The 18,068-nt window shown below is 41.1% G+C and overlaps 1 protein-coding gene across 1 annotated transcript in view; it reads left to right on the top strand.

Annotated features, from left to right (window-relative positions):
• The window catches only part of CPED1 (cadherin like and PC-esterase domain containing 1), a 195,081-nt gene that overhangs the window by 14,736 nt on the left and 162,277 nt on the right, over positions 1–18,068 (top strand). Inside the window, exons 2-3 of the mRNA XM_075274232.1 lie at positions 4,825–5,017; positions 16,805–16,899. Of these exons, the coding sequence (XP_075130333.1) occupies positions 4,825–5,017; positions 16,805–16,899 (288 nt within the window). The remainder of the gene's footprint in view (positions 1–4,824; positions 5,018–16,804; positions 16,900–18,068) is intronic.

The following is an 18,068-nucleotide window of genomic DNA, read 5'->3' as shown; positions in this document are numbered from 1 at the left end:
TGAGGTGAGTTGAGCCTTTAACCAGCAGTGTTTTTGGCCCTTTGGAAGAGTTGAGCCTTGTACCAGCAGTGTTTTAGTTTTTGGCCCTTTGGATGAGTTGAACCTTGTACCAGGAGTGTTTTTGGCCCTTGAGGTGGGTTGAGCCTTGTACTAGCAGTGTTTTTGGCCCTTGAGGTGAATTGAGCCTTTAACCAGCAGTGTTTTTGGCCCTTTGGGTGAGTTGAGCCTTTAAATTCTTCTGTGGACTTCTTGCGCATGCATGGTATGTGCTCTTCACTTTTGCTGGCGACTGTACAATAAAACTCTATTGGGCAGGCAGAAGCAGTGGAAGTGACACTTCATGTCAGAAGACAGAAGACAGTTAAGCATGTGAGGGACAGGGGGTAGGGAATATTGGTGATGCTTCAGTTCCATAAATACGTAAACGGAACATCACCGGATCATCAAAAAATGTGCCTGGGGCGGTCACGTGACCGCCCCAGGTATATAGGTAAATTTAGATTTTTATTTTAATAAAGTCAATTAGAAGTTAGGCGGGGAGGGGGTTTAGTGTAGGGATTAATTTTCTATTTATCCAGGACAACCCCTTTAAGAACATACAGAATGCTCCATTGGAGGCTTCATTACAGTTGGGTGCACAAAGCTATACAAACAATAAAACCTTTTCTTTATTTCAGTGCATATACTTTAGATGTAGGTCACTGTAGTATCCGTTCATAGTCCACAGAAAATTAGCAAATAGTCCATAGAGAGCTATAAAGAAATCTGTATTTTACACTATTTTGACCAAGTAACCCATACTTTATGTCCACACTTATTTCCATGCTTACTTCCATTTCAGTCTAGGTACGTAAATAAGACTTTTACTAGGATGTTTTTCTACAGCAACTACATATATCTCAATATTGCTGGATATAGTAAATGTCTTTATATAAATGTAAATGGCATGGCAGGCAAGTCTTTATGTGTATTTGTTAGCTGGAAAGACAAATGTTATAAAAGTAGTTAGTTGAAGGATTATTTTACCCTTGTATTTTCCAGACAGAGAAAGTCTATAATTTAAATTGTCAGATTTGCTTTAACTGTAAGGATCATGGCGAGATGACAGGAAGGTATGTGGTCTCAAAGTGCATGCATTCATTTGTATAAACAGTTCTCTGTCACAATGTATCCAACTGTTCCAAAAAAGAAAAGTGCTTTCATGGCAGCAGAAATAAAAAGTTTTAGTATGTTGCTATAAAAGACAGCTATGTCTGCCAGTTAGGTTAATATGTCCTTAGTTATTTTTAAAATGTGAGATGTAAAGATGAAACAGTGCAACAGACATTTACTATAACCTCATGTGACCAGCACATGTAGATTAGGAATAGAAGAATGCATAACATTACCTTCATTGATGCCAGGAAGAATGCATCTGGTAGTGGTAAAATGGCAGGGCAACTGAATGATTGGCTAGTGCACTGTTTCCCAGACTGAGCGGTCATGTAAACATCTTCGGTGTTTCGCAAGATAAGATGAGAATCCTTTTTTTGCACTGTTGTCTTTTCTTTTAAGCCCTGGAAAGGGACCTTTGATGATGTCATAGTCATGTGACCAGTCACTTCCAGGCACTGCTGAACCTAGCCTTTCTGCTGCCTGAGGCGGATGACAGAAAAAGGCGCCCACCCCCCCGTAACATTTTGTGGTGACTTACCAGAGACGTCCCTGACTAATCGCTCACATTTCCTGTCTCTTCCCTCTGGACCGTCATGACGACTTCTTCCAGCATGTGATTTGTCTCTGTAAAGTTTGCAACATAGACATCATTAACTCCTCACTTCTCCAGGCACCCGACCCATATTATCCTCACCTATACAAAGCCCCTTAAAGAGGACCTTTCATGAGTTGGGGCACATGCGGTTTTATATACCGCTGGAAAGCTGACAGTGCGCTGAATTCAGCGCACTGTCGCCTTTCACAGTCTGTGCCCCAGGTGAAGAGCTATCGGTGCCGGTACCGTAGCTCTTCATCATCAGAAGGGCGTTCCTGACAGTCAGTTAGGAATGCCGTTCTTCACAGCAGCACCTATAGCGCTGTACAGTGAGATCGGGGAGGAAAGCCTCCTCCCCTCCTGATAGTATTTGTCCATAGACGAGCACTGGGGGGCGTTTCTCCCTGCTCTCACAGTACAGCGCTCTAGGCGCTGCTGTGAAGAATGGCGTTCCTGACTGACTTTCAGGAACGCCCTTCTGACGGTGAAGAGCTATGATACTGACACCAATAGCTCTTCACCTGGGGCACAGATAGTGAAAGCCGACAGTGCGTTGAATTCAGGGCATTGTCGGCTTTCCAGTGGTATATAAAACTGGATGTGCCCCAACTCATGAAAGGTCCTCTTTATATAGTGCCCCTTATTAATAATACCCCCTTATATTAATAATGCCCCTTTATAGCCCTTTTATAAATAACTCCTGTTAATAAATAAAGTGCCCCCTCCTAATGACCCCTTAAATACCCACAACTCGCCTTAAAAAAAAAAAAAAGAGTTATACTCACGTACCTAGGAGTGCATGATGCAGCTGGCGTCTCCTCTTCATTATCCGGGATCACAGCGCGCAGGACGTCTGCTGCATCTCAGCGTAGGAGGCGCATGATGTCATTACACGGCGCCTCCCACACAGCAACACGGCATTAGTTTTAAATAGATCAGTGTCTTGCAGACGCCGATCTATTTAACAGCGCAGCCACTATCAGGAGGGGCGGCATATAATAATGGTCTGGAACAAATCACACAGACCAGCGCTTCTCTATGCCACCCCCCCGATAGTGCCGCCTGAGGCCGTCGCCTCATTAGAGGTGCGGCCCTGCTTCCAGGAGCAGAGCTTGTACAACAGCTCTGTGTATGGTAGAATGTAGCAGTGTTGAGTGTGTGGGGGACAAGTGGTCGTATCAGGGCTGAGTGTGGGGTAGTGGATGTAGCAGAGCTGAGTGTAGGCGGAGGTGGATGGATCACAGCTGTGTAATGATGAATTTGGATGTGGCAGATCTGAGTGTGTGGTGGGAAATTTTGATGTAGGAGAAGCCAACAAAGCTGTGTGCATGGAGGTAGAAGGCTGTTTGTTAGGGGGAAGCATGGTGGTATCAGAGATATATGTACACAAAGGGAATCATGGGGCAACAATTGTTGAGGCTTAACACACAGCTTTTGTGAAAAAAAAACCCACCACTGCAGTTCTTTGAGCAAAACAAACGCTAAAAATGGATCCATCAATGAGTGGTCAATGGGGTCACATTGCAACCCCCCAAAATAAGACCTACCATGATTTTTCAGGACTTTTGGAGTATGCTTGAAATATAAGCCCTACTCTGAAAATAAGCCCTAGCTTCAGTGCATTAAAAAAAATATGTGTCCAGACAGCTATACATGTAAAAAAGTAAATAGAATACAGCTGAACTGATACAGTTCAGCTGTATCACCCCAAAAAGAATTGCACCCCCAAGAGAATCACATATTGCCTTTAAGGGAAGTATCTGCATAAGCTGGCACTAGAGAGAGTTCTCCACAACAATAAGGTTTGACTACTGATAGTGCTGGTTTATCACACATAGATCGGGTAGTCCTGCTGGCATGACTACATTGTGACTGCCTCCAGTGACCAGTGGGAGCCAACTGCTGCACTTGGCTACAGTGGAACACTGCTGAAATGGTAAGGTGTCTGAGACAGGAGGAACCCAGATCTGTGTGTGAGAATGCACCTTTAGGACCTGCCAACTCTAAATTGTTTTGAGTGTAAAGGGGTCTAGTGAGTGGATTGTTGTTCATGAAAAAATATACGACATCTCCTAAAAATAAGCCCCAACCTATCTCACGGAGCAAAAAAAATAATATAAGACTCTGTAAAAAGATTTGAGATTGCTTAATTTTTTTGCGACTAGAAGCTGTAGTCACGCCTCACCTCCAGACTCCAGTCACTAATATGAGTGAAAGACTTGCAAGGCAACAGAGAGACCTTAGGGGGCATTCACACAGAAGAAGTTGACGCTGATTCTGGCCCGTTAACTTGCGTCTAAATCCGCACGGAAATAAAGCCTCCTATTTTCCGCACGGAACCCATTGAACTCAATGGGAAAAAAAAGCCTTCCATTGATTTCCATGGGTTTCGCGTGGAAAACGGAACCCATTGAAGTCAATGGAGGCTTTATTTCTACGCAGATTCTGACGTGAGTTATCGCACCAGAATCAGAGTCAACTTCCTCCGTGTGAATGTCCCCTTATGCTTCCTCCTCCTGACTTTGTCCCACAATACTGCAGAAAAATCTGCAACAGAACAAGCAGCTTTTCCACAATTTGTGGCCTCAGTCTAAGGCTACATTTTCCTCTTTTCTTGAATATGCTAAATCCAGCATTACAAGCTTGACAGTCACAGGACAGAAGGTAATGCTAATAAACATTTAATGCCTGATATTAACTGCTGTATGATAAAACATATACAGGATTAGAAAATGAACACGTTATGTGGTTATTGAATAAGCTGTATATGGGAAAAATAAGGTTGATAGCATGCCATAAGAGACAGATGTAAACAGACATAGTGGTGGAAGTTGACAATGAGATTTGCATTGAGCATCCAATATTCCAATATTTAACACATCCAATGTGTTAAATCCACCTGTGAATGAATTGTTTTGACAGGGCTCAGTTGGCATAAGGGATACTTTTCCTGGATTCCAATATACATGGCTATATTAACTGGTATGCTAGGGGAGTGTTATGGCCATTTACAGCATCATCAAATAATTAGATATGATTTTTTTTTTAATAAGTGCATATTTTTTCTTTATCAGCATGAAGACAGATTTAAGAAGAAACCACTTTCTAATCTCAAGGAAAGGATTCTATTGTATGTTTACCACTCAGCTGGCATTGAAGAATCTCCTCTATACAAGGGTGTCCTAACAAAACTGGGATACGCAATCCACCAGTTTACAGAAACCGACAGCATCAAATCATTTCTAACTCACAATGAAAAGACTCTGGGTAAGTAATATTGTCATAAATTGTCATATTTGATACTAGGTTGTGAGTAAGATGTTATACAGAATATACATTACTCAAATTATACAAAATCCTTATGAGGTTCATTTCTGCAACGTTATACATGTTTGATCTGTCTCATAAAGATTATTTTTCCTCTCAGAAATAATCTAGGTGGAATAGTGGAGAACAATAGAAGAAAAGGCCATGGTATTAAATGCCTTCTTCTGTACTGTATTTATACATGGAAATTCAATGAAAGGTGATTTGGTAGCGGCACCGAATGTGCCTTAGAACCGTTTCACAGAGGGTTCCTCCCTGGGTGATGTCGAGTAGCAGAATCCGTACCACCAATGGTGTCAGACGAAATACCGGAATGACCAAAGTAAAGGATTACCTCGCTTCACCCGATAGATGGATATCAAATCTTCTTTATTAAAGTTCAAACAGTACAACGCGTTTCGGGTATTAATTGCCCTTTTTTGAAAAAGGGCACTTGAAAGAGGGCAATTAATGCCAGAAACACGTTGTGGTGTTTGAACTATAATAAAGAAGATTTGATATCCATATATTGGGTGAAGCGCGGTAATCTTTTACTTTGGTCCTTCCGTTATTTCTACTACGCCTATGGATGTGTGGTCTGTGTCACTGTATACTGTTGAATGTTGGGCTGCATATTGGCAAAAGGTACACCCTTCCTTTGTTATGTATTTTTGAAAATTCTTTAAGAATCAAGTGTATAAAAAAAACAGCAAAACTGCCAGATCCAGAAGCAATATATCCCAGAGTTCTCAAAGAATTAAAGAGATTGTCTGAGTTATATATTTATATATGAGGGCAGGTACAGAGACTGATTAAAAGTAAAAAAAAAAACAACAAAAAAACAAAAGCCTAAGATGTAACACAAAGCTCCTTGGCCCCGTTGAAAAATCTGTTATGGGGCCCTCACTTACCATGTACTATCTATAATACTGGTGTATTTTTGTATTGTAAAGAGTCCTTTGAACCGCTATGACACTGTATACTTAGTACATGAAGATAAACTTGGGATCCAACACCAACAATGTTCCTAATTTGTTAAAAACAACTTTTATTTTGAAGCGTTTACAATGAAATTTTCACAGGAGGTCGAGAGTTGTATTACATGTTTCAGATTCCCACCAAACAGGAGCCATCGGGGTAGATGGGGACTGCCATTAATCCTTCCTTGAGTACTTATTTTTTTCCCCCACAGTAAGCACCTTTCATGGTGTTACCATTACATCTTATATTATGATGAAATTACAGGCTCTCTATACTTTTCTTACTGTGGGGTGGGGGGATGTCCTACTGTGCTCACTGTTGGTGGAGTTCATGCTACACCAAGCTCCTACAACCAGATTATACTTGACAAAGGTCATATCTTTGCACCCTACATGTGCAACCACCACTATTCACTGCAATTTTAAAAACAATATGGAAACCTTCTTGCCATATATGATGTTCTATATGAATCCTATCATTGATTGTGCCTCTTACTATGACTGAGAGGAGGCCCACTAAGACTCTGTTGACCAAGGACCTGGAGCCATCATTGGTCAAAACTGCAATCTTTTCAAATAGAATATTTGGTAGGGATTCACCAAGGTATTTTTTTTTCTTTTTTTTTTTTTTTACCAGGGGTACTCTGAAAAGATTGGGTAATACAGGGCTAACTTATGAATGGTTTTTCATCATGTATTCTATGATGACGTATTGATTCAGTATTTTTAGCGTTTGCTAGGACACCATTTCTACATTACTCTCCCAGGATTCAGCTGTGCATATGTCATGACATCCTCGTCATCCCTAATACAATAAAAAATCTCCCCTTACAGGTATAAATAAGCATGTTCATGTTTTCAAAAATATTGTAAAAATTGTACGATTCTTTCTTTCTTTGTGATATTTCTTATCAACTTGTTCCTGTTGTACATTATGCAAATCTGCGGTACTATATCAAGCTAAGAAAAATCCTTGTACTTTTTCTGTTTGAGATTTGACATGAAATGTTTGCTGTCTTTTCTGTTTCTTGCGAGAGTCCTATTTTGGAATCCGTTTAGACTGGATAGATGCCAGTTGTCTGAGTAAAAGCTTATATGGAAAAGATCACTGAATTCCACAAGCTTTATAGTTACCAGGCTCTACATGCAACCTCCGATATCTTAAGATTTATCAAAATTTGTATGTGTATACAGCACTATTCTTGTGCAATTGTTTCTAAGAATAACCAAATCTTTTTGTGCAGTAGCAGCAGACAGAGGAGCCGTGTGCATGATATTACCAGGGTGGGAGAAAATTGCTTGCTATAGATTCTGATCCTTCTGCTTGGAAACAGACTTCTCATGAAAACTATTTTTGGATGGTTATAATAATATAACCCTTGGTTGGCTGCACTAATGTGAGCCTTGGAAACCGGTGGAACTCTCCCAGGACAAATATACATGGCTAAGTGAACTATTACCATATAAATAAATATTGCACAAATATATTTCTTTCAGCAAAGTTTGCAGTGCATTACTCTTAGAGGTAAATGGCGTCACTGTTGCTGCCTCAAGCTGAGGTAAAATCGCAGGATTACTGCAGTCAGTACATGACTTCAATGGTTTAATATTGGAAACAAAAAGATATAAGCAGCCTTGTAACCATCAAAAAATCCAAACATGTTGGATTTCTTGTAACCGCTACAGTTTTTCTCAAATATATTTTGCCATAGGGAAACATTGAGGTTTCAGTGTAATTATTTTTTGGTCGTTTTACGGTGTCATGGTGAAACCCTAGTTATATTCTTTATTCATAAGAATATAGTGACACGTATCGGCCATTGGCTAGAATGTTGTTTCAGTGGCCCGCTGTATAAGAAAAGTTAGTCAACTGCACTTTTCCTGTTCACTGTTTCTAATTATTGGAAGTGTGTAAAGATTATATTCTGATTTTTAGCTTTTACCTAATGCAACGAAAGCTTGAAAGTTATGGCTATACAATTCACAACTGTTTTATGCAATGTTTCATTAGCAAGTAAGGCCACTTTCACATTAGATAGTGGTCAGTATTTTATATCTTTATTTGTTAGCCAAAATTATAAGTGGACCCTACACAGAAAGGGGAGGTGGCTTTGTCATGGTCTGGGCCATGTTCACATGGTAGCAATTGGGCCCCATTGTCTGGGTGCAGGGATCAATGACCGGTGCTCGATACGTGCAACTTATAGCAGACCATCTGCACCCTTTTCTGGTGTTGGAGTTCCCTGATGGGGATACTGTGTACCAGCAGGACAATGCAACATGTCATCGCTCGTTGTTGGCATAGGACTGGCTTAATGAACACACCAGTGACCTCACAACTAGAGATGAGCAAGTAGTGAAATATTCAAGATTCGATATTCGTTTTGAGTAGAGCCTCAATATTCAATTACTTGATCGAATATCGAATCCCATTATAGTCTATTGAAAAAAATGCTCGTTTCAGGAGAAACCACTATTCGACTAAAGGAAAGTCACTAAGTCCATGAGAAGCAGGAGGAGAGTGTTTAGTAGGAGCGCTGTGCAGTTAAAGCGCACGAACCCCATACACTATAACGGGTCTGTATGCTTGCAGCACACTGCCCGCACGAATGATTTGTGCGGGCAATGCGCGGCAAGCACACGGACCCCATTATAGTCTATGGGGTTCGTGCGCTTTAACTGCAAAGTGCTTGCAGTTGCGCTGAAATTCCGTTCGGGGGGGTCCTCCTGTAGACTCCTTCCAGATGGGAGGCAAGTGCTAATGTGAACCAACCCTTACTTGTCTTGTAGAACCAGCATTGGTTGGCCGAATGCTATACACTGTATAGCATTCGGCAAATCAATGCTGGTTCTGCAGCAGGCTCGTCCTTGCTAGTTGGGAGAGCTGGCAGCTTGCGGTTATGCGGGAGCTGACTTTTTTTCATAGGAATGCATTGACCAGCGTTGATTGGACGAATGCTATACAGTGTACAGCATTCGGCCAATCAACGCTGGTTCTGCCAGAGGCTCGTCTGTGAGGTGGCGGAGTCTAAGATCAGACCACAACAGTCTCCATTGTGGTCCGATCTTAGACTCCGCCTCCTCACAGACCAGCCTCCGGCAGAGCCAGCGTTGATTGACCAAATGCTATACAGCGTACCGCATTCGGCCAATCAACCCTGGTTCTGCCGGAGGCTCACAATGGAGACTGCTGTGGTCTGATCTTAGACTCCGCCTCCTCACAGACGAGCCTCCGGCAGAACCAGCGTTGATTGGCTGAATACTGTACACTGTATAGCATTTGGCCAATCAACACTGGTACTGAATCAAATCTTTACTGCGAATAGCGAGTAGTATTTGAACGAGTATTTCGAATACCGTAGTATTCTATTGAATACCTACTTGATCAAATACTACTCGTTCATCACTACTCACGACCCTCGATTGGCCTGCCCGTTTACCCGACCTCAACTCCATAGAGCATTTAAGGGATGCTATGGATATCAGTGTCTACTCCATGGACACAGCGCCAACTACACAGGACCAATTGTGGGCAGTACAGACTGTGTGGATTAATATCCCTCCAGAACTCTTACAACACCTCGTGGAGTCCATGCCTCGTCGTCTTGCTGCAGTTATCATGGCTTGCGGAGGGGCGACCTGCTATTAACAGCTCATCCGGTACCTTCCCATGACTTTTGGCCACTGAGTGTATATAGGAAGAACTTCTACATCTAACCTCGGCTCAATCCACTCCTGGCTTTGGCTATAAAAAAAATTAAGCAAAATCTGCAACAAAAAAAAGCTGCATTTCTGCAATGTGTGGCCTTAGCCTTAAAAGTTTCTCTAATATAGTCATAGTCAGTACTGTTATCTTTTATTTCTATGCTTTCTGAATATGAGACAAGAAAAAAGTTAACATTTTGTTAAAAATCTTCAAAAAGGAAGAATAGATAACTTGTATGCTATAGGCAAAATGATCTTGAAGCCAAGCTCGATACAAAAGGGTGAAGGTTCAGGCTCGTTTTTAATCTATAAGTAATGTAATTTATCATTGCAATGCAGATTATAAGCTGTAATACAGCAGCGCTCTCAGTGTCAGGCGTGATAGCTTTTTCAGTGGCAATACTTAATAAAGAACTTTGTATAATTTAATAGAGAGGGTATTATACAACGTTTTCCATTCTGATAATTTATCAATATAAATGAGTACTTCATCAAAACCTAACAGCACATTGTGTCTGGTGCTGACACTCCTAAACCTCTGGCTGGCTGTTTGAGGCTCTATAAATTACAGGTAAATGTATGATTGACCTTAAAATTCTTGTGCTCACGACTTACCCGGCCTTGGTGTGGAATTCATGTTGTAGATTAGAATTGAATTATATGTTTATGGCTTCATTTTCCATTCGGTAGACATAAGTAATTCCAACACAATTGCAGGGCAGTGGTTTTGGAGGCAAGTTGAAGCATTAATGGTTTATATAGATCACTGCCACTCATTTACAATGGCAATTATTTATATTTATTTATAGCATACCTCTAAACAAAAATGAGAGCTTCACTGTGCTCCTGAATCCTGTATAGCAACTATAGAGTTTCTCTTCTATGTTCAATTGTTTCTTCTTCAGACCTTACCAATTCACTGTCTGGAATAGAAGGCGTCTAGCAGCTATATTTGTTGTTATGCTGTTGGTTATAGCTGTTAACTCTCCCAAGGTCTTATATCTTATTGTGGAAGAACTCTCCTCCTCTTATCACTTTCTCTGTTCAGAGAAATGATATTAAGGCTGAAGCTCCAATTTGCAGAAATGCAGCTTTTTTTGTTGCACGTTTTGCTACGTTTTTTTTTTGTTTTTTTTTTGAGCCAAAGTCAAGAATGGCTACAGTCAGTAGGAATGGGAAATATATAAGAAGTTCTTACACTTCTACCTTCTGCTCAATCCACTCCTGGCTTTGGCTGAAAAAATACAGCAAAATCTGCAACAAATAAAGCAGGAGCTTCAGCCTAAAGGGGTTATTTCATCAGGACACTTCTTTAAATTATACTTGATCCTGGGGTTCAACAGACCACTGCAGATAATGCATGATACCATCATAGTAAGCTGGCCTTATTGCACAGCACCTAGTCATATAAATTTTATATATATATATATATATATATATATATATATATATATATATATAAAAATGAGTTTCTGTCTGTTATTTATGCGCGATCAAACGACTGAACTAATCCTCACCAAATCTGGCATACAGGTACATCAGGTGTCCGTGAAGGCTTTAGACCGGGTCTCAGCTCTATAGGACATACTGTTTCTGAGATACATTATTCCTGAAAAAAATACCTGAATTAGCCAATACAAGCCTGCAAGTCTTTCACTCATATTCCAAGTACCACACACATGGTTACATATCTCTTATCAGCCAGTAGAAGCTCACAGGCGATTAGTCTCCACATGCACACAGCTTTAATCCAGGTTTCCATAACAACCCAGCCATTTTTCTTCACTGCAGTAGGTCAGCTTTAAAGAGGCAGGAAGTTGTGGATGACACTATTACACAAGGTCACATACACGCAGCTTTACTCCAGGTTTCCATAACAACCAATCACAGGTATCTCAGATTTTCACTGATATCCAAACTGAGATTCACGTGATGCTTGTGGACCAATGGAAACTCACAGGTTCTTCAGTCTTCACATACACACAGCTTTCCACTAGGTTTCCATAGCAACCAACCTATTTATGACCTCTATTAGTCAGTAGTAGTTTGCAGGTCCTTAACTATTCATTCATATTACATGTATCATCCAATATAAGTTCACTTTTAATTTACCAGGTTTCCATAACAATACAGCCATGAATAGACTGTACCTATACTGGACTACCATACTTAGAAATTGAAGCGTATTTAAACTACACACAAACGGCATATAAAATAGACCAGTGCCAATTCTTATGGGGCCACTACACAAACAAAAAATGAAATATACCCGTGTAAAGCCAGGTGAGCCCCTTTCACATGGCGCTAGTGCTGAGTCGCAAATAACATATTATATCTGATCAGAACAACATTTATTAACTCCAATTGTGCATACCCCATAGTTAGTGCCAGGAGAATATAATATAATCTCTGTAGCCTTGCACCAGCCAGAGTCCTGGGTTTGAATTCAGCCAAGAACAATATCTCCAAGGAGTTTGTATGTTCTCCCCTGGTTGGTATAGGTTTCCTCATAATACTCTGATTTCTTCCAACACTCCAAAGACATACTAATAGGGAATGTAGACTGCGAGCTCTATATAGGATAGTGACTGACAATGTCTGTAAAGTGCTACTAACAAAATATAATTCTCTTGTTTCATGAGTTTTCTGTTTGATCTCCTGTATAGAAATTGACCTGGCTTTTATTCTCTCATTGTCTAATCTCTGCCGACTGCTTCTCTTCCAGTGTTGACCTTTTCAATAGCCATTTACTTTTTTGCAAACTTTCTTTTCTTTGGATTGCTACCCGTTCAGCAGTTGTCACTCAAAAGAATCTATCCTAGAAGCTTTGACTATGATTCTAATAGCGAAAATCCTTAGAAGTTTGTTGTTAAAGCTGACCACACGGTATAAACAAAATGGGGATCATTCATTAAAAAGTAGAGATGAGCGAACACTAAAATGTTCGAGGTTCGAAATTCAATTCGAACAGCCGCTCACTGTTCGAGTGTTCGAATGGGTTTCGAACCCCATTATAGTCTATGGGGAACATAAACTCGTTAAGGGGGAAACCCAAATTCGTGTCTGGAGGGTCACCAAGTCCACTATGACACCCCAGGAAATGATACCAACACCCTGGAATGACACTGGGACAGCAGGGGAAGCATGTCTGGGGGCATAAAAGTCACTTTATTTCATGGAAATCCCTGTCAGTTTGCGATTTTCGCAAGCTAACTTTTCCCCATAGAAATGCATTGGCCAGTGCTGATTGGCCAGAGTACGGAACTCGACCAATCAGCGCTGGCTCTGCTGGAGGAGGCGGAGTCTAAGATCGCTCCACACCAGTCTCCATTCAGGTCCGACCTTAGACTCCGCCTCCTCCGGCAGAGCCAGCGCTGATTGGCCGAAGGCTGGCCAATGCATTCCTATGCGAATGCAGAGACTTAGCAGTGCTGAGTCAGTTTTGCTCAACTACACATCTGATGCACACTCGGCACTGCTACATCAGATGTAGCAATCTGATGTAGCAGAGCCGAGGGTGCACTAGAACCCCTGTGCAAACTCAGTTCACGCTAATAGAATGCATTGGCCAGCGCTGATTGGCCAATGCATTCTATTAGCCCGATGAAGTAGAGCTGAATGTGTGTGCTAAGCACACACATTCAGCTCTACTTCATCGGGCTAATAGAATGCATTGGCCAGCGCTGATTGGCCAGAGTACGGAACTCGACCAATCAGCGCTGGCTCTGCTGGAGGAGGCGGAGTCTAAGATCGCTCCACACCAGTCTCCATTCAGGTCCGACCTTAAACTCCGCCTCCTCCAGCAGAGCCAGCGCTGATTGGCCGAATTCCGTACTCTGGCCAATCAGCACTGGCTAATGCATTGTATTGGCGTGATGAAGCAGTGCTGAATGTGTGTGCTTAGCACACACATTCAGCTCTACTTCATCGGGCTAATAGAATGCATTGGCCAATCAGCGCTGGCCAATGCATTCTATTAGCTTGATGAAGCAGAGTGTGCACAAGGGTTCAAGCGCACCCTCGGCTCTGATGTAGCAGAGCCGAGGCTGCACAAGGGTTCAAGCGCACCCTCGGCTCTGATGTAGCAGAGCCGAGGGTGCACTTGAACCCTTGTGCAGCCTCGGCTCTGCTACATCAGAGCCGAGGGTGCGCTTGAACCCTTGTGCACCCTCGGCTCTGCTACATCAGAGCCGAGGGTGCGCTTGAACCCTTGTGCACACTCTGCTTCATCAAGCTAATAGAATGCATTGGCCAGCGCTGATTGGCCAATGCATTCTATTAGCCCGATGAAGTAGAGCTGAATGTGTGTGCTAAGCACACACATTCAGCACTGCTTCATCACGCCAATACAATGCATTAGCCAGTGCTGATTGACCAGAGTACGGAATTCGGCCAATCAGCGATGGCTCTGCTGGAGGAGGCGGAGTCTAAGGTCGGACCTGAATGGAGACTGGTGTGGAGCGATCTTAGACTCCGCCTCCTCCAGCAGAGCCAGCGCTGATTGGTCGAGTTCCGTACTCTGGCCAATCAGCGCTGGCCAATGCATCCCTATGGGAAAAAGTTTATCTCACAAAAATCACAATTACACACCCGATAGAGCCCCAAAAAGTTATTTTTAATAACATTCCCCCCTAAATAAAGGTTATCCCTAGCTATCCCTGCCTGTACAGCTATCCCTGTCTCATAGTCACAAAGTTCACATTCTCATATGACCCGGATTTGAAATCCACTATTCGTCTAAAATGGAGGTCACCTGATTTCGGCAGCCAATGACTTTTTCCAATTTTTTTCAATGCCCCCGGTGTCGTAGTTCCTGTCCCACCTCCCCTGCACTGTTATTGGTGCAAAAAAGGCGCCAGGGAAGGTGGGAGGGGAATCGAATTTTAGCGCACTTTACCACGCGGTGTTCGATTCGAACATAGCGAACACCCTGATATCCGATCGAACATGTGTTCGATAGAACACTGTTCGCTCATCTCTATTAAAAAGTAAAACCTGGTATTTGCCCTACTGTTACTAGTCTTAAAGGTGTCTCACCTTTAACAATCCCCTTTATCTTATGTAAAGTTACTTTATACAGTAGAAATATGTGAATGGTCAGACCATTAAAATAGACAAATAAAATTGTAACAAATTCATTTCCATTGACTTTTTTACCATTGACTTTTAAATACAGTCACACAAATAGTGAAAAAAAGGAAAAGTAACTAATGATCTGGGGGTCTAATGTCATTGCATCCATCTACTTTGTGATTTTTTTTTCTTTTCTTTTTGCCCTGATTAGATTCAGATATAATCTTCTGGTGACCTCCAGTATTTTTCAGTTTCCTTTTCTTCCCCGTCTAGAGAAAACAAAGGCACAGTGTCTTGTCTGGCTTCCTCCACAAGACTTGTGCTGGATTATAGAAATCAGAACCAGATGTTATTTACTAAAGTTTATATGGAAATCAAACGTAGCTATTAAGTTCAAAGTTATTGAAAATCTGTTGTGGTGGTAAAAGTAGATGAAATCTGCCAACATTTTACTTGGGATGTCCATAATAAACCACACATTTAACATTTCTCTTGGCTTTTTCTTACTCAGTTGTATAGAGACCTACAATATAATAGCAGTATTAGGAAATGCTTGGTGATTTGGTTCTTGAATTAGTACCTTTACCATTAAGAAGTGTCATAACAAGGAACCTATACTATTAATGCAATACACAGTAGCATGTACCAGTAGGACTATCATGAATTAATATACTATAGAATGTATTTCATTTAGGCTGCAAAAGTTTAAATATTGTGGTCACCTTTGCAAACAATAATGTTTTACCATCCTAGTGCATGAAAAAAGCATCTATGTAAATAGTCTTGAGGTGGACACAACCCATACAAATACCCTGTTTCCTCGAAAATAAGACCCCTTTCACCTCCTGGCCCACCTACAACCGGCAGTCATGCCGATGCTCCGCTAAGGAAGCGCTGGCATGACTGCCAATTGTCCCCGCTCCAGCCGCTGCATAAGACCTCCCCCGAAAATAAGACAGGTCATATATTTCAGAAGAGAATTTAATATAAGACACTGTCTTATTTTATACCTTCATGGTAAAAAAAACAATCCCCTTTGAGTCTGATCCTACAGTTATCTTCTTCTTAATATACATTTGGGATGGTAGTATGAAGTAGGGGATATTTTGAATTTAAAAAAAATCTGAGACAGCCTCTTTAAATATTTCTTTATATTTTTGGTTCTTATGATCTGTCTGTGGCTCTCCATAGAAAATTATATCTGCTGTTTAGCTAATAGTTCCAAATAATTAGTTTACTATACAGATAGATCACAGCAATGTTTGGTTATATATTATATCGAAACCATATATATTTCATACCCACTGGCTAACACGGTACAAAAACATACTTTCTTCCTTGGCATTGAATTCCAGTTAAGTGAGACATTTCTGGGTTAACGCCGACAATCAGCTATTATTATAGAGAAAACATACAGGTCCCTTGCAGTGGTCTTCCATGGAATGTATTGACACATTATGTCTGCCAGAATGTGAGCCACTCTCATAGAGAAGCTTTCTATACTGGATTAGGGTAAGGCCCCACGTAGTGGGCCGCAGCAAAAAAGCACTGTGGGAAAAACTGTGGAGACAATGCATCGTGGTTTTTCCCACAGCACTTTTTACAAAGTCCACAAAGTTTTCTCCTGAGGACTTTCTGCATCCATTGTACCTACAGGAAACCGCCGACATTTCCATAGGTATAATTGAAATTCTGTGATTTCCAAAATGTGAAATATAAGCATTTCCACTGCGTGTATTTTTCTGCAATGTGTGGATGGGATATGCTACAATCCCATTCACTTTGCAGGGACTGTAAAACTTTTAAGCTACGGGGGGCCGGTCTTATAGCGAGGTTTCCTAATGCAACTCATGCAATAATGTAGTCATCAGATCTCGCCAATAATGTTTATAGCACTGGTACAGTTGCCTGATATACAGATGTCTTTTACAGGATACATTGGTTTTATTTTTAATATCGCTCTAAAAAAATTTTTTGCTGGTGTTTTAAGGAGGAGATGCCCTTATGTACATTCCTTCCAATGAAAGTATGAAGACAATCTGCAAGGAAAGGCAGGGACCTCTTGAATTTGCACAATTAACAAAGGTAAGCACAATACGACTTTGTATACTTTATGACATAATCTGCAATTATGAAAACTAAAATCCTATTTTATCATATTAGTTTAAAAGCCTGCTGTAATTTTTCAGCTTAATCCTATATGGATGACAGACCTATATTTTGTATTTTTTGGAAGGATATCAATAAAAAGCTTTATATTTCATTGCATTGGTATGAGATAGATAATAACAGGGCAGACTGACATATCCCTGGACCCCTAGGTGAGGACTGGTCATTATTCAGCAGACTCATATATCCCTGGGCCCCTAGGTGAGGACTGGTCATTATTCAGGAGTGGTAATGTCCATAAATTAATCATAGACACCAAGAAGAGTGACAGGAGTTGCCAATGGAGCGGAAAGTAATTTACTTTGACAGCTATACACACAGATCCACTTCTGTCTTATGGTGCTTGTCTAGGTCCTCATGCCTCACTCTTGGGTACTCATGTTACGAGTTGTCTGCAACTTGGATATGGAGTTTACGCTTACTAAAAAGCCTCTGTGTCTATAGCTAGTTTACCATAGATCTAATCTAGTTTTTCCATTAGAGAACTAATGATAACATAATGCTTTTGTATTTAAGTAAAATGTATTAACAGCACATAGAAGAGAGACATAAATCAAAAGTATGTATCTTAATTAGCATATGCAATGTAACACCTATAAATGATGCATCTTGAATACAGCTGAGCAATGCAATACGATGATAAGAAAATAAATGATAGGTAAAGATATTTCCCACTTTCTAATTTAACAGGATGGTAAAACCACCAGTGAATGACCCCAGTTATGCCTTCACTGCCATTCTGAAGTGGCTGTCCATAGTAACGCCTTATGTGAGTGCATGTTTTTATGTGACATGATGTGATACAGTTTCCAGTCCTGGAATCCTAATTTTATTATCAGCTCCTTAAAGGGGTATTCCCACGTCGCATACTCACCAGTCTTCACTGCTGCAAAAATCTTCTTTCTTCCTGGTTTCTTGCATCATTTGGTGGGCGGGGTTTCACAGACAACCTGCCATTTAGCTCCACCCCCAAATTAGCGTGTAGCCCTGCCCACCGCATAGCGTGATCCTATGGGGCGGCTGAAGGGCCTGTGATGTCATCAAAGGTCCTCAAACAACACTATATGCACAATATTGGACTATGA

Source organism: Leptodactylus fuscus, chromosome 5, assembly GCF_031893055.1.
Source record: "Leptodactylus fuscus isolate aLepFus1 chromosome 5, aLepFus1.hap2, whole genome shotgun sequence".
NCBI classification, from domain to species: Eukaryota; Metazoa; Chordata; class Amphibia; order Anura; family Leptodactylidae; genus Leptodactylus; species Leptodactylus fuscus.
This window is presented reverse-complemented; position numbering and strand designations above follow the sequence as displayed.